Source organism: Petaurus breviceps, unplaced genomic scaffold, assembly GCF_028583685.1.
Source record: "Petaurus breviceps papuanus isolate PSGF00001 unplaced genomic scaffold, PetGlider_PUasm1.0 227, whole genome shotgun sequence".
Classification (NCBI taxonomy): Eukaryota; Metazoa; Chordata; class Mammalia; order Diprotodontia; family Petauridae; genus Petaurus; species Petaurus breviceps.
The window spans coordinates 885522-906413 of NW_027185896.1; the positions used below are offsets into that span (position 1 = coordinate 885522).

The 20892-nt window shown below is 37.2% G+C and overlaps 1 protein-coding gene across 16 annotated transcripts in view; it reads left to right on the plus strand.

Moving 5' to 3' along the window:
• TNS3 (tensin 3) overlaps positions 1-20892 on the plus strand; it is a 427559-nt gene that overhangs the window by 390130 nt on the left and 16537 nt on the right. For all 16 annotated transcript variants that reach the window (XM_069095442.1, XM_069095438.1, XM_069095436.1 and 13 more), the window contains 5 exons: positions 626-712; positions 5624-5755; positions 10333-10428; positions 12315-12392; positions 13812-13889. In XM_069095442.1, coding sequence (XP_068951543.1) covers positions 626-712; positions 5624-5755; positions 10333-10428; positions 12315-12392; positions 13812-13889 — 471 coding nt within the window. The remainder of the gene's footprint in view (positions 1-625; positions 713-5623; positions 5756-10332; positions 10429-12314; positions 12393-13811; positions 13890-20892) is intronic.

Here is a 20892-nt window from a genome sequence, read left to right on the forward strand (position 1 = left end):
TTTTGTAAAGACAACTTGAATATTTATTAAAAATAAAAAGGAAAAAAAAAATGAGTTCACTGGCTCTTGTGTAAATTAGTCTTAAAAGATAACATGCCAGATTACTGGGAAGCATTCAGACAGTGTCAGATGGATTCAACTGTAATTCTTGCTCTGGTGCCAACCCACCAGCAAAGGGTGATCAAAAAAACCCCCTATTAACCTATTCTGACTTCTGCATGTCTACAAGTTAGATTCATGGCAGGCATAGGTAACACAGATTTTGTTAGTCATTCCATTTGCCTTTCAGAGAAAATTGTTGTCCTGCTGAGCTCCACATTTAAAAGAAATTTCTAAGTGCATATTTTCAAGTTTTATAGTTTCAAAAAAGCTTTTTAATGGTCCTTGCAAACTCCTAATCAGAGTATGCTGGTTTGTTTATTTTGTGTTCTTAAAATATTTCATACTTCCCCCAAGACTCTCATTTAAATTGTGGTATTCTTTCCTCCCCATTTCCCCCTGCCGCCCCCACCACCTCAGTGGTTGAACTCTAAATTCCTAGTTAATCAGAACCTTATTGACTGAGGCGAGAAGTTACAGCAGGAAATGACCTTTGCAATGACTGCTTTCTAATTTGGTTTTGCAGAAAATCCAGCTGATAAACATGTGACTGTGAAATTTGTCCAAGACACATCCAAGTTCTGGTACAAGGCAGATATTTCAAGGGAGCAAGGTATGTCTTTAAAGACAAGAAATACCAACTGTCTACATTCAAAATCTCTGGAGCCAGAGCCTAGCTTAATTTGCAGCTACAGGAAAAGAAGAGAAAAATCTTAGCCTTTGGGCATCTAAAAACCAAGTTAGGATTCCTTAATGTGGATTTAATTAGACTTGGTTTAATTAGAATGCGGACTACATTTTATTGTGCTACCCTAGGGGAAAATGCTATTATCTTTAAATTTTTATTAGAAAGCTTAGCACTAATGAGAAAGAGAATGTGCCATGAGTAGTAGGCAAGGGTGATATATGTATGTTATTCAGACTTCTGCCCCCTGAACCAGTCTCTGAATCCCCAGGAGACCATGAGACCTTCTAACTTCTGATGCTGAATTAGCTAATAATTGTGGTCAGTGGATCCACTCCTGTCATTTTCAGGTATATCTCTACCCAACTCTTCATTTATATTTTGGCCAATTTTCCTTAACTTTTTTTTTAAGAGAAAGAAGAGATGTGGAGAAGAATACTTTTTAATTTCATTATTTTCTTTCTGAAATATTTAGCTGAAATGCATAGTTAGGGTTGGGGATGGAGGAGTCATATGTGTTTGTTTTATTTTTGGCATATTATTTTTATTTTGGCTAATTACCTAATTGGTAATATGGGAATATATCCCCAGCAAACCCACATTTATTTATGTTGAAGTTTGAAAGGTTTATGTATAAGTATTCTTAATAAAGCTGTGGATTTATTGTCTTGATACCTTGCATTCATGTGGAGGTACACCCCTGGAGAGTATAAAGAATCCTGCACTAGACATCAGAACACTTGGGGTCATAGAATCATGGGATCATAACTGGAAGGAGTCTCAGAGGTCATCTAGTTCAACCACCTCATTTCACAGATAAAGAAATTGAGGCCAAGGGAAATTAATAACTTAGTCACACAAGTGTTCAGCATGAGAGGCAGATTTGAACTCAAAGCAGTGCTCTTTCTCCTGAATCCTCTCCCAGCTGTGGCATTTAAATTACTGTATTGACCACTGGTGAGTCTCTTGACTTCTCATGTGTAAAATGGAAAAAAAATACTTCTTGTGGTAGTATGTAATTCACAGAATTGTTTTTTGCATGAATTTAAAAGTGTGTGTAAATCATTTTCCAACTGTATAACACCATATAGAAACACCTTGGATTCATTACATGTTTGATTTTTAATTAATTTTTGGTCATTGCACATTCAGAAACCTTTTACTATTGTCAAAATTTTTGCAACTCCACAAACCCAGAGTTTAAGGAGCACTGGCTTAGACCCTGTATTAGTTCTTGGTCAGTACTATAGTAGCTTTAACCTATTGGCAGATAAAATGCTAACCTTTTTTTTTTCTTTGCTGGAGGTTTAGCATTTGCAAAGATTTGGCTTTTTTTCTGGAAGAGTTACCTAGGGACAGCAAGGTAGAGCTATTATTAGCATGTTGAACTTGAAGTCAGGAAGACCTGAGTTCAAAAGGCTCTTAGAGACTTGTTAGCTGTGTGATACTGGGCAGGTCCTTCACCCTTTCTCGGACTTCATTTCCTTCTCTTTAAGATGGGAATGATAATAGCACACACTTCTTGTAAGACTCAAATGAACATATGTAAAGTGCTTGGCAAATCTTCAATACTTTATAAATGTTAGTTATCATTATTGTCATGAAACAGAAGGGGAAGCAGTGAGGGAATGGAATAAAGTATATCTCTCATGCTTTTCATTTGTCAAATCCCTAGTCAATGGACAATGGTTAAAAAAAATAAGATATAAAAATATAGTGATTTGCTGAGTTTGAAAATAAAAGTATCTGAGGAGGTAGAAAAAAGAAGGAAATCGTATTTTTATTCAGACTTTTGTTTGCCTCCTGCATACATTTCACCATTTTATATGGAGAGCCATTTAGAATGTTGACATAGACAATGTTGAGACAAATTGGCGTCTTGAGTAAAGGGGATTAAGATGTTCATTGAAAATGCTTCTATTTTACAGTTTTAATTCATGGGTCTCTTAAATATATTTTTAGTGGAAGAAAATCGTTCTAAAATTATACCATGATCCCTCTAGTTCTTGTGTGATAAAGATGTAATCTCTCATTCCTCTCCTGCCTACCCCCATGCTCAAGTTCAAGTCTACATATTTGGGTCATAGATAAAATACTCAATGGTGGAAGCAAAGGGCAGATCCCCTGTCCTATACACCTAGAATCTGAGCTTTGGAATAGCTCTGTTTTATTAAAAAGCAGAAATCTGCAAAAAAACAAGATCAGATTCTTAATGGTACAATGTATAATGAGAAAATCGAAAAGTCAGAAGAGGAAATTTTGAAAATTGGAGGAGAAATAGATAAATTGAGAAATGATAACAACTGACAAAAAACTAAAAACTACTCTTTTGAAGAAACTTAGAAAATCAATAAACCTTTAGCTAGGGGCAGGTAGGTGGCACAGTGGATATAGAGCATTGGACCAGCAGTCAGGAAAACCCAAGTTCAAATCCACTTCAGATATTTACCAGCTGTGTGATGCTGGGCAATTCACTTAATCCCTATTTGCCTCAAGTTTGCTCATTTGTAAAATGGGAATAATAATAGGAGTACTCCTACCTATCTCCCAAAGTTGTTGTGTGGACCAAAGAGATAATAAATGCAAAGCACTTAGCACAGTACCAGGCACATAGTAAATGCTATCCAGATGTTAGTAGTAGTAGTAGTGGTAGTTGTTATTATTATTAAACTTAATAAAAAAGAGAGGAAAATCTAATTAATAAAATTTAAAGTGAGCACGATGAAATGACAACAGAGAAGATAGAAAGATAATATTCAGAACCTTTTTTAAATAAAATCACATGCCAGTAAAACTGAGCTGCAAACAACTTAACTACAAATTTTTAAAAAAACATTAAGTGAAGCCAGCTAACCAATTTAAACAATCCAATTCCATAAAAGACCAGTTGTAAATAAGGTACTTCTAAACTCTCTTTCAGTGGGCTGCCAAAGAACAGAAAACTTAGTTCAGATGGATTTACAGGAGAATCCTATAAATTTTTTAAAGAATTGTTAATATCAACATAACACACATTTTGTCCAAAACTGAAAAAGCTCAGATTTCCACAGGCAAGTAAAAAGATTATAGTGTCTAGTTCTGAAATATTTTTTTGAGGCATCACACAATATGAGTCCTTCACATTGCTCACACTAACAGTCCCTGCAGGGTCTTTCAAGTGTTTACCATCCATTGATGTTTTCATGGCTGCAGAGATGGTTCAGCTCAAGTCTTGAGGCAGCAAGATTTCACACATTCCCCCACCACCTCGAACCTGCCCCTGCCACTTTTTCTAATTGGCTCAAATGGCATACCAGTTTTTAAGGTATATACATGGGGTTAGGATTGCTTGTCAGATTATGTTCATTCTCTCTCTCTCTCTCTCTCTCTCTCTCTCTCTCTCTCTCTCTCTCTCTCTCTCTCTCTCTCTCTCTCTCTCTCTCTCTCTTATTTTAAAGAAGGATAAAAACAAATTAGAGTTGAAATGTGTTCCTTGAGGCAGGCCTAAATTTGTTCCCACTCCTCAGTGCTCAGTGGTAAGCTTGGCTAGGCCATCTTAAACTTAGCTCCCCAACCTCAGCCAGCATTCAGCCCAGGGATATGAGGAGTGAGTGGTTTAGGGTCTCTTATTTTGTTTTGCCTTATCATTAAGAGCATACCAAGGTTTTTAATTTCCTCCCTGACCCAATCCCGATACATACACACACACACACACACACACACACACACACTCCTCTTCATTTTCATGCACCTCCAGGTTAAGTAAATTAAAAAGATAACTTTAATTAAAAATGTTCATTTTATAAACAAATGTTAATATGCAGTTTGTTATTTATTATTTATATATTATACATTTTATTTAAATCAATAAAAAAGATGTGTTACTTTACTATTGGTGTTTATCACCCAGTTACCTAGGGTCAGCTCTCATGGACCATAGAAGGTGATTTGCATGAGGCCTGGCTACAACCTCCTAGGTTTTATGTCTTATATCTTAGTTCACTTCAGACAAATCAGCAAATGAGAAAGAAAAATGTTTCCATTCTAAATCTTTCTTTCTGATTTTTACAAGGACTAAGAATTGGTGGGTGCAAAATTGGGAAGATGATTTTAAATATCTCTTTAGAAATCTGGCCTGAATCAAGGCATTTGCAGACTGTACACCTTACTACTGGTTCTCTGATTAGCTTGCTGCAATGAGAAACTTGAATTAAATCATCTTTTTTTTTTCCTCTCTCTATCCAGTGTAGACAGACCTTGTGAGTTTCAGATATTTGAATGAAAGGTCTAACATGTTTGGTGGGGCTTTTTATTTCTGAATAATAGTTAATATTGATTAAATACCTTATAAACTTGTCTAAGGAATAGGGCTAATGGGCTATATGCTCCATGCGTTGTTAAAGAATTCAGAGTGGGTATTTTTATGTGTTTGTATATTTTTAGACCCTCCCCCCCATCCCAGATGAGAAACATATCTTCTTCTTTCATCGCTCCCATTACTTCTTCATCTGAAAGCATTACACATACTGCAATACTTTTTGAAAAACATCTCTTCATTGCAAGACATTACATGTGATGTAGGTCTATGAGCCTGAAGTAGGAAGCCAGGAGTGCCCACATAGGAATCCACTCTACTATTTCTTCACAGGGAACAAGAGAGAAGAGGGATGTACTCTTTTAAAAGTTATAGCTACTGCAGAGCTGCTGAAATATGGTGAAATGACACTATTCTAGAAAGAAGTGAGTGAGTTAATGAGTGAGAGAGGTCATTGCGCATGGTATAATGGGGCCATAGAGAAGAAACTCTTTGTCTGTGACTGCCAACATGTGTCTCTTTATTCTTTCCTGTGGTCCCTGCAGCTATTGCCATGCTGAAGGATAAAGAACCAGGCTCATTCATTGTTCGGGACAGTCACTCTTTCCGTGGAGCCTATGGCCTGGCCATGAAGGTTGCTACGCCCCCTCCTTCAGTCCTGCAACTTAATAAGAAAGGTATTGTGCCCTCATTTACAAAGGAAATAGTTACTTAGGGTGACCTGGGTGGTGGGGTCTAAGGCACTGTACAAACCAGTTATAGCATCTAAAATCTGTGTTTGACTGAGAGTCAATCAAATCTCATGGTTAAATCTGATGTCCTTTTCATGCATCTGTTGCTTTTTCTCCTCTTGGGTAGATGATTTAGTGAGTATTTTACTTTAACATTCCAGGAGGATTTATTTATATTTGTATTTGTTTTATTGAGACAATGTTATAATATTAAGAGACCTTTGAATTATTCTTTATCTGTGCTGATAATGTATTTTTATAAGCCTAAACTTTATTTCCTATATAGCCTCAGTTTTACTTACCCCTGCCTCACTGATCCAAGTAATAAGAATGAGATTTGCTCCAAAAATCTGTCTTCTGAGATATAATTAGTGTCTAACTAGGATGTTCCAAGGTGGGGGTCCTTAAAATGATGGCCATGGGGCATAAGTTATCCATGTTTCCAAAGATACTTCAAATATACTTCCACTGCTCCAATAGCGTGCAACTATAAACTTCCAACATTTAAAAATTAAGTTTCACCAAGCACTACAGGTTAACAGTGGAATCATTTTAGTTGCAAAAAAGAATCTTTACTTGAATGGAATGAGGGAATAAATTAAAAGCATTTATTAAGCTTACCATGTTAACCAGTGGGGATACCAATACAGAAGCAGAGATAAATCCACCAGCTTAAATTGTAATAGGGAGAGACAACACATAATGAAGAGTGTTTTCCAAGAAGAAAAGTTGTGAGTTAGAAAGTTAGAGGTTAGCTAGTGCAACCATAAGAATTGAAACAACCCTTCCAGTAGCCATAGAAGTATTTATTGGTTTCACAATTTAGAGGTAGAAAATGGAGGGAAGAGTAGGTTATAAAACCAGCAGTAGGGCAGAATTTAAGGTGTGGGCATTGGGAAGGCTCTTATAACTGATTGACAGGGGGATGGTGGGAAGCAGAGTCTGATATGCGTAGGTATGGCTGTTTAGATGAGTTTTTACTCACATGCCCATTAATCAGGACATATTCTTCCTGATTAGATAATAAATCAAAGATACCCATTTGATTAAAGCTCATATGGGGGGGGTCAGAAAATACTTCATTAGGTGGAAGAAGGCTGGATTCTTGAAGAATGTCTCAAATTTTGATAGCTAGAGATGGAGCTATGGCACCTGGGGGAGCATCCCATGTGGAGGACACAGTATGAAGAAAAAGTGCAGAGACAGAAAAGTTTAGGGAGACTTTGAGTTGTCAAAGTTAAGTGGAGGATAGAGGTGCTGATGTTTGAAAGGACACTGAAGACCAGACTTGGAAATTTTTTGAATTACATGTGAATGGCTTTGAATATCACTAATAACTCACATTTCTATAATAATTTAAAGCTCATAAACCACTTTCCTAAAAAACAACCCTTTGGGAAGGTGGTGAAAGTATTATCTGGGCAAAGTGCTGAATAAATATTAGTTGAGTTGAACTGATTTTATTTGATTTAAAACATGCTAGATGATGGTTCTCATATTAAGCAAGAATAAAGATTAAGTTGTGGAGCAGAGTTGACTATTTTTCTATTCCACCAAATATATAGAATAATTAGGGAAACACAATTTATCCATTTGTCTCCATTAAAATAAAACATTTTTATACAAGTGAAGTCATTAAAAAAACGAAAAACAGCATGTTGAAAAATTTTAAGCAAATATGAGATACAAATTTGGGGTGGGGGAGTGTACACACATATACATATGTAAGTGTTAAACATTGATAAATTTAATTCCCAGTCATGAGTTGGATATATTTTCAAAGAATATGAAGGGTTTTTTTAAGTTCTCAACATATATATGTGTGTGTGTTTTTGTGTGTGTGTATTTATATATATATAATGTGTGTGTGTGTGTGTGTAGTCTCCCCTTTTAGAATATAAACTCCTTAAGGAAACAAATTATTCTCCTTTTTCTTACATCCCCAGAGCTTTGCACAGCACCTTACACATAGTAAGCACTTAAGAAATGTTCATTGATTGATGGTGGAGGTGGGGGTGGGGGTGGGGTTGAGGAAGTGGAAACACATTGTAAATAATCACTTGAAAAATGGACAACCTCATTAATATCTGCAAATTAAGACAGTTTTGATCTCCCATTTTGTACCTATCACATTGGTAAAAATAATTAAAACTACCTAAGCTAATGCTGTCAGGTTTGTGGGAAAAAAAAAAAAGACAGGTACTGTAAACATTTTCTTCTGGCGCTATTGCAAACTTGTAGAAACTTTGGAGAACAACCAAGGTATTTAGAGTAAAAGTTAAAAAGTTAAAAAAAAAAAGCCTTTGAACCTAAAAATGCCATTGTTGAAAAGATACCCTGAATATTTTCAGCCTCTTCCCACCTCTCATTAAAAAGCTCTTAAAATTTTGTTTTCATTATTTTAATTGCAAAAAACTGGAAGCAACCAAAATGTATAATAATAAAGGAATGGTTAAGTAAATGGTAGTATATTCATGTAATAGAATATTATAATCCAATTAAGACAAATCAGTAGACAAGATTGGTTCTGCTATTTCATGTATTGAAATCAGTTAATTGAAATGTAAATAGAATAAAGTAGAATTAGGTATATTGAGGTTTAACATTAAGTTTTAAATTAAATATCTTTTTTTTTTTTTGCCTTTTTGGAGGGCAATTGGGGTTAAGTAACTTGCCCAAGGTTACATGGCTAGTTTTTTTTTGTGTGGGTGTTAAGTGTCTGAGGCCAGAACTGAACTTGGGTCCTCCTGACTCCAGGGCCGGTGCTTTATTCACTGTAAATATCTTATTTTTAAAAATGAATGAATAAGACTTACACATTTTCTGTTGGTTCTTAGGTCCTAGCTTAGAGCCCACATGTGTAAATGTACACATACATGCACATATATGTGTTATACATGTGTGTACATACACATGTATGTTCATATATGCATGTTATCAACTTTGAAGAACAAATAAACAGCCTATGTAATTCATTAGTCTGTTTAGAAATTCAGGTGGTAATATATAAAAATATCCATAGTTCCATTTTTTTCCTTAGACTACTTTAAAGAGAACAGGCCTTCCTTGGTCACTGTATGCTTATGCCTATTTTTTCTCTCTCACTACCTTTGACCTCATTATTAGCTTTAAGGCAACAAACTACTGGATATTTATAAGAAGAAACCTAATAAAATCATAACAGATATGAGACAATGACTGCTTTGACTTTTGTCTCTTGGCTGAAATGAAGTCTTGGCTACTCTGCCATCAACTCTATCTCTGGTCTGGCAGTAGGATTTCAAGATCTAAGAAGAGGGTTGGAACTAAAGCTAGCGAATGTGCCTAGTGATTCATCATAACAACATTAAATACCATGGAGACAGACTGGAAGAAGATAGCACTCCACTCCTGATTGAATCCTTCTCTCTATGGGATCCCCAGTCACGTTGATTTGAAATTGTTACTTCTTACCACTGGAATCCCAACCAGAATTCTAACTCCCTTTTGGTTTTTGTAGCATTGGCTTATTTTGTCCCCTACAATTTGGTGTAGCTAACATCTTCCTATTTTTGTGATTTTTTTTTTTTTGTTTGCTTCTCTCCAAACTAGTCACTTTATTTCCCCAGGCTTCACCACAACATCTCAAAATTGCCATTTCATATTCAGGATTTGTGTTGGATGTGTTCGGACAGAGAGCACTAATTCTTTTTCCTTCTGTTCTTATATTTTTTTTGTATTTTTCTTTTAGCAGAATGACTTACCAGTGAGTGTCACATTATGTTGCATCATGTGGTTTAAGTTCTATTCTTAGTTTTAAAAAGAAAGCTAAATTTGTTAATGGCCTTGCCATCTGGTATGGTGGAAATACCACTGGATTTAGAGTCTGAAGATATGCATTTAATTTGCTTTAATTTCATTTCCCAGATCTGCTTCTTATTACTTGTGTGACCTTAACCAAGTCACTTCAACTTCTAGGCCTCAGGTTAATTCCTGTAAAATGAAGGAGTTAAAAATGTAGATCTTATTTCCCACGGTCCTTTTCAGCTCCAAATATATGATCCTACTTGAGTTTGTACTTGAATTCCTGTGTTAGGAACTTTAGGGGCTCTACACACACACACACACACACGTATGTGTGTGTGTGTGTGTGTATATATGTATATATATATTCACACATATACACACACATACTTGTTTTGTGATCTTATTCCCTATCTAGACATTTTCACTCTCTTCCATTAATTCTGCTCCTTCCCTTCCCTCCCACCCCCTGGCTTCAACTTTTTTCTGATGGATGACTTTGTTTTTGTTAGTTTCTACCAGCAGATATTCATTGCCTCCCACACCAATATTATAGCTGTAAGTTTGTTATTTCCGAATACATTTTTTTACTCCAGTGGAGTCACTAAACACATTCATTATTTGGCAGCCTGTTTACTTTTGTCACCATTGCATTGTCAGGAGAGATCCCGTTTCCTATCTCTGCTCATTTCTTCCTAAATGTCTCATTTTAATGATTTTTTTTTTTACCTTTACCTCAGCTGGAGATTTGGCCAATGAACTCGTCAGGCATTTTTTGATCGAGTGCACCTCTAAGGGAGTACGATTGAAGGGATGCCCAAATGAACCATATTTTGGTAAGTTCCCTGGGAAACTGTCATCAAAGTCAAAAAACATGTGGAGAACCACTGTGGTCTCCAAAATGAAATTCACAAATCCTGCTATGGTAGCATTTTGCTTCTGAGGTCAATTTGTATTGCCCAGATCCTGGAATTTCTCTGATATGAATTATCATTATTAAAACATTTTTCCCTCCTTCCAACAGCCTCAAGATGTACTTGGTATAAAAAAGGATTGCTGTGGTTTTCTGTTAATATAACAAAAACCTGAGATTGTATAGTTTATATGTTAGTCGTGTCATCTAGCTAGTTGATTTTCTTTTAGTCTAATTCCTAATTGTTCATGTTGGATGGATATTTTGACCAAAACAAGGTGCCAAATGAATAAATGATTGAAAAAGTGAGATAAGCTCATGGCACAATACATAACACATAGTAGGCACTTAATAAATTCTTGTTCCCTCTCTCCTTACTAAAGTATGAAGCATTGCAGATAGAAACAGACTGGCAAGCAATCTTTGCCAGAGAATGCTTTCTTAGTGTTTGTTAATTGCTAATATTAAAAGCATATTGTGATTTTAATGCCTCTAGTTCATCATGTTTAATTGGTTAAAAATGCTAGATCCATTGAATTCCAAATTTGTTCTATGCTCAGCATTAGGACTGCCATTGTCCCACAGGGATTAAGCTTCTTCTTGTTCGTGTCTGAGTAAAGAACTCGGATCACCGGGTGGAAAAGAGAGTAAAAGTTTTACAGACAGTCCTTTAGATTCCAAACGATTAGAGCCAGGTAGCCAAAAATGAAAATGCCATGACAAAATGGTAGTGTGGGGCAGGTTTTTCATTCAGTGTTTCAAGCAGTATTTCACTTTTGATGAAAGGATCAAGTTAGAGTGTATGGTGGTGATGATGCTGTAAACTATGCTTTCAACATTGTTTTTTTTTCTCTTTTATGATCACATTATACTTGACAATATTCCTGCCAATCTGTGAAAGGTTGGGAATAGCTGAGATGTTCAAAAAGCACAGTGAGGACCCTTATAATCTCTCCTGGTTAAAGCAACAGACTCCTAAAAAACCTTTGTAGTTCAGCTCAAAATAGGCCAGTCAATTTCTAATGACCTCAGAGATCTCAAATAAAAACTAATTAAGTTCATCTTTCTTGGCTAGAGAAGTATACCTAGCATGGGTATTATATTCTGGAGGTATAGGAATGCCTAAAATTTTAGTTAGAGTTTTCTGACTGCCTGTCAATGGCAGGTTTTTACTGGTCTATAAAAACATTTTCTATCAGAGAACCTTATATTAAAAAACACGTTTTTTTTTTTTTTAAACTTATTCTTCTCCCTGCCTCCTATTCTTTTTGTCCCCAACTTCCTCCTTCCCGGCTGCCATTCTCCACCCATTAAGTCCCAGAGCTAAGCCAATTCTAGATGGTAGAACTGTCCATAGTAGAAAATTTAGATAACTTACTGGTCCCCTTTATATATTTGATTCAGAAACTCAAACAGAAAAAAAAAATTATTACCAACTTACTCTTTATTTCACAAATAGACAATAAAATTGAGAATTAATCCCAGTAATGTGAATATTTTAAAATGCCTATTTTCTTTTTGGAGGGCAATTGGGGTTAAGTGACTTGCCCAAGGTCACACTGCTAATTTTTGTGTTAAGTGTCTGAGGCCAGATTTGAAATCGGGTCCTCCTGACTCCAGGGCCAGTGCTCCATTCACTGTGCCACCTAGCCGCCCCTGTGCGTATTTTCTTTTGAGAAGGATGGTAATGGTATGTTTGTGTATCAGAAACAAATTTGAACTAATATCTCCCCTTTTATTTTCTCTTTCCTCTCTCTTCTCTCTTCCTCCTTCCCTCTGGCCCTCCCTGCTTAAATTTATCTTTTTCAGGGAGTTTGACAGCTTTGGTATATCAACATTCCATTACTCCTCTTGCATTGCCATGCAAACTCCTTATCCCAGACAGAGGTATGTTTGTTCAGAAACATAATGTTCTCTTCAGTATGCTGGCCTTCACTTCAGCTTACTTTTGATTCCCAAAATATTACTACTTCAGCAGCAGCAACAAACACATTTGAGAAAAGTAAAAATTGTGACTTTCCTCCAAAACATATTTAAATGCTGAGCTGAAAATAAGAAAGTGAAATGTAATAGAGATAATGCTTATATCCTGCATTTAGATTCAGAAAAGCAATTGTACAGGTACAGAATGGGGTACACAGTTGGACGGTTCATGTAAAAACAAAAATCTGGGGAATCTGATTACCACAAACTCTGTATACCACGCTATGTCATTTCCATAGTGTAGTTTAAAGCAGGAAAGGTCCTTAAAGACTATCTAGCCCAACCTTCTCATTTTATGGATGAGGAAACAGATGTCCAAAAGGGCAAGGAAGCTGCTAAAAATATCTAACATGATTTGAAATTACAAGGACAGTGTTCAGATCATGAGAAATAATATTTATATTGAACATAGTGTTATTCTCAGGTCAGTGTGTTATATTATGAGAAAGTGATTGACAAAACGGGACTGTTCTAGAGCAGAAATGGGAAGCATGTATTTCTGGGCCAGGTTGTTCTCCACAACACTCCCAAGAACAACACAACAGATTAAAGTGTAATTGGGAAATATTTAACCAATTAAACTATGTTAGAATACATATGATGTTAATAGATAGCTTCCTAAATCAATATGCAGTCCACAGAAATAATGATTTATGGTTTAGTGACCCCGTTTCTATTTGAGTTTGACATCTGGTCTAGAGGAAGAAAAGAATGAGGAATCATAAAAAGAATGACTGAAGAGTTAGATTTTTAGCCTAAAAAGAAGATGGATGATGTACATAATAGATGTCTTCAAAAATTGAAAGGTCTCTAGCATGTATAAGAGAGAATAAAATTCTTTGGCGTAGCACCAAGGGGCAGACTGGAAACAACAGGTAGAAATTAAAAGGAGACCCAATATAAAATACAACTTTCTAACAAGTAGCACTTGTTGAATGAATTCATTATGCTAGTAGTTTGTTAAACCTTTTGAAGGCCTAAATGGTAGAGCAGTGGACAGATTATTAGAAATCAAGAGACTTATATTCTAGTTCTTGTTATTCTTTTAAATAAACACTCAACACTCTCTGAACCTCACTTTCCTCATATGTTAAATTGAAATATTGGGCAAGAATCATCTCTAAGGTCCTGCCTAGCTTGAATATTTTATGATTCCTGAAGCCTTTAATATCCACGGTAAATGTGTTGTTTTTTCCCCCAAAGAAAATCTCAGCCACAAGTTCCACTGTATGCCCAGAGTGTTTCTCCCTAAAATGTTTTTTAAACTGTCACCATAAATCTTGTTCACCTGTGCAGCTATTCACTTTTTCTTGATTTTTACAGATCCATTAGAAGAAATGGCAGAAAACTCTCCACAAACAGCTGCGAATTCTGCAGCTGAGCTGTTAAAACAGGGGGCAGGTTGGTAACTTTACCTTTCTTTCCTCCTTCTTAATCAATGGCAATGTTTTTTTTGTTTTTTGGGGTTTTTTAAATTCATTTGTTTATAAGATTCAATTCCATAATTCCTTGAGTTTCACATTCTGTCCCCCTTGCTCCCCTTCCCCCCCGCCCCTCACCATGGCAGCATACAATCAAGTATAGGATCTGTAAATACTTTCACATTAGACAGTAGTCAGGTTATAAAGACGGATTATATCAGATGGAATGAAAAATGGTAAAGAGGACATGAAACCAAACACGAAAAAGAAAAAGATCAGGTAGTTTGCTTCAATCTGGATTCAAACTCAGTTCTTTCTAGTTCTTTCTCTGGATGCACACATTTCTCTCCATCATGAGTTTTTTGGGACTGACTTATATCACTGCATTGCTGAGAAGAGTCCAGTCTATCAAAGTTGGTCATCACACATACGTTGTGTCTGTAATTGTGTACAAATTTCTCCTGGTTCTACTCTTCTCACTCAGCATCAGCTTGTATAAGCCTCTCCAGGTAAATATGAAGTCCATCTGCTCCTCGTTTCTTATAGCACAATAGTATTCCATAACATAACATGCATATACCACAACATGTTCAGCCTTGATGAAATAAGAGGAAAGAAACAACAACTTGCCAACATGCAGTTTGAATTTATGACCTCCATGCCAGTTTATTCAGGTCTAATTTTAATATATACACTTTCCTTGTCAGGATTCACTTAAAGTAGGGGTTCTTTACTTGAGTTCCATGAACTTGTATACTCTTTTTAAAAATGTTAGTTATACACCAATATCATTGATTTTCTTTGTAATCATATTGTGTTTTATTTTGTGTATTTAAAAGCGTTATTCTGGGGGTGGCCAGGTGGCTCAGCGAGTCAGAGCACCGGCTCTAGTGTCAGGATGACCTGGATCAAATACGGGCTCAGATACTCAGCACCACACCCAGAAATAACTGGCCGTGTAACCTTGAGCAAGTTACTTAACCCCGATTGCTTTAAAAAAATATATATTATTCTAAGGAGTATGTCCTTGTTTGTCCCTATACTTCACCACATTGTCAAAAGCACAAAAAACAGTATCGAAACCATCTTTTAAAGCAACATAGTACCTGGAACGATACTTTCCACACCCCAGCCTCCATTCATGTCTCCCAGGGCCTTTTCTGACCACACTTTAATTTGCTTCAAAATCCCTATCCTTTGCGTAACCAGTTCAATTTTACACTGTCTTCTATCTTTGAAACCCTTGCCCCATTTTCCTACTGCTGATGATCCCTTTCTAGACCCCTACCTTGGATTACTGCCACCACCTTCCTTCTCCACTGCTGGTTATATGTTGCTGAACAAAGATGGAAGAGGAAGTCAGACAGTGGTACTGACTGGATCATGACCAATTTGTTTTCCAATTTCATATGGTCCTTCTTTGCTGCCTACCTGTTACCTGTTCTTTTAATCTTCTCTGTTCAACTTTCTGTTGAATGTCCTAAAATAGCTATTATAAACCTTCTCTTACCTGCTCATAATTCACTAAGAAAAACTGAGAACATTAGTCACGGGTTCCCTTGCCTTTCTAATTTCATACTTCCAACTGCCTCAAAAGTGTCCCTCATCCTTTCCTCCTAGGCTCCAGGCTGAGTAAGAGGGCCTTTCTCTTTGCCATGCCAGCCCACTACTTGTGGCCTTGATCCAATCCTATCCCGTCTTATATCTTTTTTTTTTTTCTTGCTTTCTGGAGGGGCAATTGGAGTTAAGTGACTTACCCAACGTCACACAGCTAGTTTAGTGTTAAGTGTCTGAGGCTGGATTTGAACCCAGGTCCTCCTGACTCCAGGGCAGATGCTCTATTCACTGTGCCACCTAGCCACCCCCCATCTTATATCTTTCATCAGATTGTTTCCTCATTCTCTTTCCTTCTAATTTTCAGTCTTTCCAAGACTACTGACTCTCCTTTCTGCCTTTAAACTTACCCCTCTGTCTTTTAAAAAATCATTCACTTGATGCTGCCATCCCCTCAAATTCTTGCACCATCTCTTTCATTTTCTTCCTATATCCATTGCTTCAGCTTTCTCACCTTCTCAGCTCCTTGTAGTCTGACTTCTGTTCCTGCCATTTACCTGAAATCAGTCTTTTTGAGGTCACGAGTTCTCTCATTATTTATAAATCCCCACGTCCTTAGTCTTTTTCCTTACTGAACTCTGCAGAGTTTGACAGTGCTGCACAGTCTTTCTTCCTTGAGTTGTTCTAACATGGTTCTCTTTGTATTTGTTAGATCTGTCCTTGCTCTCCTTTTCGATTTCATTGTCCACATCCTGTTTGCGGTCTGTGGTTTCTAAATGTGGGCTTTTTCTTATCTTTCTAAACACTCTCATCAATTGCATCAGCTCCCATAGACTCAGCTAAGAGTGTCTGTGTGGATAACTCTCAGCTATTCAGATCCAGTCCTCACCTCTGAGCAGCAGTTCTTGATTTACAACGGCCAGTTTGACATTGCTACCTGGATGTTCTATGTAAATTTCAAATGCAACATGTCTGAGACAGGCTTAATTAATTATATTTTCCCTTAAATCCAGGCTTTCCCCTTGAATCCTTATTTCTGTTGAAGGGAGTATCATACTTCCATTTACTGTAGTTCACAAATTAGGAGTTATCTTCAGTTCTTCCTTCTGACTTACCCCCTTGTTATCCAGTCAGACACCAATTATTATAGGTTAAACCACAGTGTTTTTCCCATCTTTCCTTTTTCTCTATTCACACCTTAATTGTTTCACTCTAGAGTAGGGATGGGGATCCTGCAGCCTCAAGGCCATATGTGGCCCTCTAGGTCCTCAAGTGCCACCCTTTGAATCCAAACTTGTAATGTCAAAGAACCATACTTGAGGACCTAGAGGGCCCCTGTTAGGCTATTATCCCTTCTTTCCCAGCATATCATAATAGCCTTTTATTTGACCTAACTCCATCTAGTCTCTCCTTTTCTCCAATCCATCCTCCACACAACTGTCAGATTGATATTCCTATAGTACAAGTCTGCCCATGTTACTTCTCTGCTCAGGAAGCTTCAGTGCCAGCCTATTGATTCTAGAATAAAATATAAACTCTTGGAATTTAAAACTCTTTATAATGTAGCTGTTTTCCCGGGGAGACTGCATATTACCCCCTGCCAAGCATCCCTTGACCCAACCCAACTTACCTATTTGCTATTCCTCATACACATCATTTGGGATAGTTTGCTTCCATGTCTTGGCACTGTGTTAAAGGTTTAACAAATGCAAAGCTCTCCATGCTTTGATACTCTCCCTCTTATAATTGCTACAGCCCACTTCAAGACTCAGCTCAAGTGTCTTTCTTCAAAAAGTCTTTTATGATTCCACCAATTGTTAGTGCTGCACCCCCAAGTCGTCATGTATTTATTTTGTATGTGTCCTGTAGTTCAGGGTAGTGACTAAAGATACTGCCTTAAAATGTGGAAGACCTGTGTGGAAGTCCTGCTTATGAAACATGGCCCTGTGACTGACTGTGGCCAAGACACTTAGCCATATGGTACCCTAGGCAGCTCTTGCACTATTAAGTTGCAGAGCACATGGCAGCTGGCATTGATAGAGGAGGTTTCTTTGCTTTCAGTTATACACTAATAAAGTCACAGATTTTAGTGAGTTCAAGTACTAGGCAGGAGGTGACACAGTAGAGAGAATGCCGGGTCTGGAGTCAGGAAGCCTCATCTTCCTGAGTTCAAATCTGGCCTTAGACACTTACTAACTGTGTGACTGTGGGCAAGTCGCTTCACCTTGTTTGCCTCTGTTTCCTCATCTGTAAAATGAGCTGGAGAAAGAAATGGCAAACTGCTCCAGCATCTTTGCCCAGAAAACCCCAAATGGAGTCACAAAGTGTTGGACATGACTGAAATGACTGAACAACAACCCCAAATACCTCACAGAGGCTGGTATGTGGAATAAGTACTTAATAAATTCTTATTTAAGATGATTGACCAGAAGATTCAACACCAGAAAAGAATGTATGTACATACTTAAAGTGAAAGAGCTACGTTAGTCCTAGAGTCTGTTAAAGAATACTTCTATTTCACTTGCCTTTTTTTCCCTCTAAAATACTAAAATTCTAACCTCTGGGTGACAGAATCATCTATCTAAATTTAAGTAAATGTGGTTGATTGCCTTCTAGGGATTAATGATTGTGCAGGTGTTCTTTCATTGCAATACCAGCCTTCTAAATCATTAAACTTCAGCCACTCTTGATGTGTTTAGAAAAAGAGGCTGATCTTAATGGTCTAGAATCTGACAAGACTTTTAGCAGCATTGGTTACCAGAACCAAAGACAGTGATGCTGACTCCTTGATATAGAATGCTAGATATGTGCTTTCTGGAGGCCAGCAAACTTTGAAGCCTCCTTAAATTAAAGCATATTGCTTTATTCTGTTCAATCCGGGACAACTGCAGGGTACGCAGTGTTGAGAAGGAGGGCTGGATGTCCCAGTGAACATGCCAGACAGTCCCATCTGGTAAGCATCATATCAAGGATCATTTAGCCCAGTGGAAATTTAATTAAACTTAATCGGGTTAAATTGTATAAATTTGGAAGTTTAGTAGGCAATCAGGAAGGACCTATTTTTACTTAGCTCCATTGTTATTTCTGGCTCATGTCTAACCATCATCCAGTTAAGTCACTTGAGACTGAAGCTTTCTAAGAAAACAATCCCTGCTCGAACTCCCAGGCACCTTGTTGGAAGCTTACGGACCTTTCCCCCCCTCATTGGCTTAGTACTCATGTGTTTGATGTGTTTTTAAAGTGCAGTCATATTTTCCTTCCAGTGTCTGATCAGTACTCTTAACTCCATTTTTTAAAATAAGGCAGGAATGCTGCTCTTGCCTAAATGGCCAGATAGGATTTCGCAACCCCAATCCTTACCCCATTGTCACTTCATCAGCCTTTTGTTAAAATGTGTGGTTAAAATTGGAATTGATCAGAGGTTTCTTGAAATGATCCTTATCCGTAAAACAGATTGTGAACTGAGGAATAAATAGAGTCACAGTTGTGCAATAGGTATAAGAAGGGAAAAGGAAATGAGTACATTCAATATGGAATTTTAGGTGGAATCATGGTGATTGAATAGCACAATAAACAGCTTTTTAAATGTAACTTTGAAGATGAGCTGATTTCAAGAGATAAAGAAGGATGAAATGAAAAATTAATTTAGTCTTTTTTCAAGAATTGGTATCTCCTGATCATGTCCAGATTATTGGACTTAACTCAATTTCACTGATTTATCTTAAGTCAGACTCATAGAATACCAGAACTGTAATATACCTTAGAAATAATTTATTCTAGTTGTTTCATTTTATTGATGAGGGAGATCCATCTCCCACCCCCAAGGAGGAAACACTGGATTTAGAGTCAGAGAATTGGTGTTTATTCCAATTCCTATAAATTACTGTCTTTGAAACTTGGCCAAGTCACCCTGGCCATCCATTTCAGCATGTATAAAATGAGAAGTTTGGACTCTATGTTCTTTCCCCTTCCTTCCAGCTCTAACCTGTGAACTTGTGTCAAATAACTATAATGCGCCCCTCTGTTCCAAAGCTTCTGGTTGGTTTTCTAAACCTGGCTTATTAGTTAAGATGGATAAGGTCACTTTGTCCTAGTCTCCTTTATATAATAACAAAATCGACACAGTTGGCATTCCGTGTTCCAGAGGGGTTCTCTGCTGAAAAAGCTCCAGCTGGGAAAGAGCTCCTTGCGGCCACACTCAGCTGGCAGAAGTATCCTCTCTAGACTCCAGCTCAGTTTACTCAGGTGGATTCATTAAACGTCCATTTACTTGCATGCGTGTGTTGCTTCCCATAATAGAATGGAACTTCATTGAGAGCTGGGACCATTTCAAGTTTACTTCTGCATTCCCAGGCCTAATGCAGTACTTGACACATAAATATTTGTTGGACGGTCAATCTGCAGAACACTGTTAGGTACCAGAGGCAATGTAGAATTCATTTATGACTCCATTATTGCCTTCATAGGATTTATCATCAAGTAGGGGAAAAAATCATGCTGCATTTTTATTATGATTATGGATGCAAGGATTGCAAAGTGCTTTACGTATCTTAACTCATTTGATCCTGACAACAACCCTGTGAGGTGGATGGTATTTTACAGAGGAGAAAAGTGAGGCTGTGAAAGAGCTTAAGTATCTTGCCCAGTTTTATAGTTAATAAGCATGAGTCACATGGCTCTGAACTTGGGTCTTCCTTCCCGAAGTCCATTGCTCTGCCCACTCTGTCCACTTTCTCATCGTGATCATTTTTTTAATCATAAGATACAATCACTATATATGTTATTATATATTATATTTATTATAGAGATACAGAACAAAATGTGATATGCTGACTGTAGAGGACAGTCATTACCATCATGTTGTATAAGGGAGATGGTAGCATTTTATTTGAATTTTAAAGGATGAGCAGCAATTCATTTTGCAAAAAGAAGAGGTAGAAAATAGTGGGCAAAGCTACTGAAGCTTTGTGTTGGCAGGGACACCGGGGGCGGGGATGGTCGTTTTCTTTGTAGAAGTTTAGAATGTTCATGCAGTAAAATAATAGGAAATGAGACTGGACTGGTCTTTTCTTCTAAGATTCCCAGCACAAATAACAAATGCAGTTCTTCCTTAACTGGTGGTATAGTGATCCCAACAGCTATTCTCCTAGTCAGGAAACATTCTCATTTTATTGTAATGAAGCCATGCCCGATTACTTCAAATGAAAATGAGAGGAACTGAAGCGTTTCTGATGCCATGTGTTCCCAATCACAATAAGAAAGTATAATGTGAGTGAAGATTAGATCTTAGGTAACTTTTTTGTAGATCCCGCTATCAGCCCTGGGAGAAAACAACAATCAGTTAAGAAAAGAGAGAGGCCTTGAAATGCAGGTGAATGACTCCATTTTATGAGAAACTGACCATGCAGTACAAAAAGCTTGAACAGGTG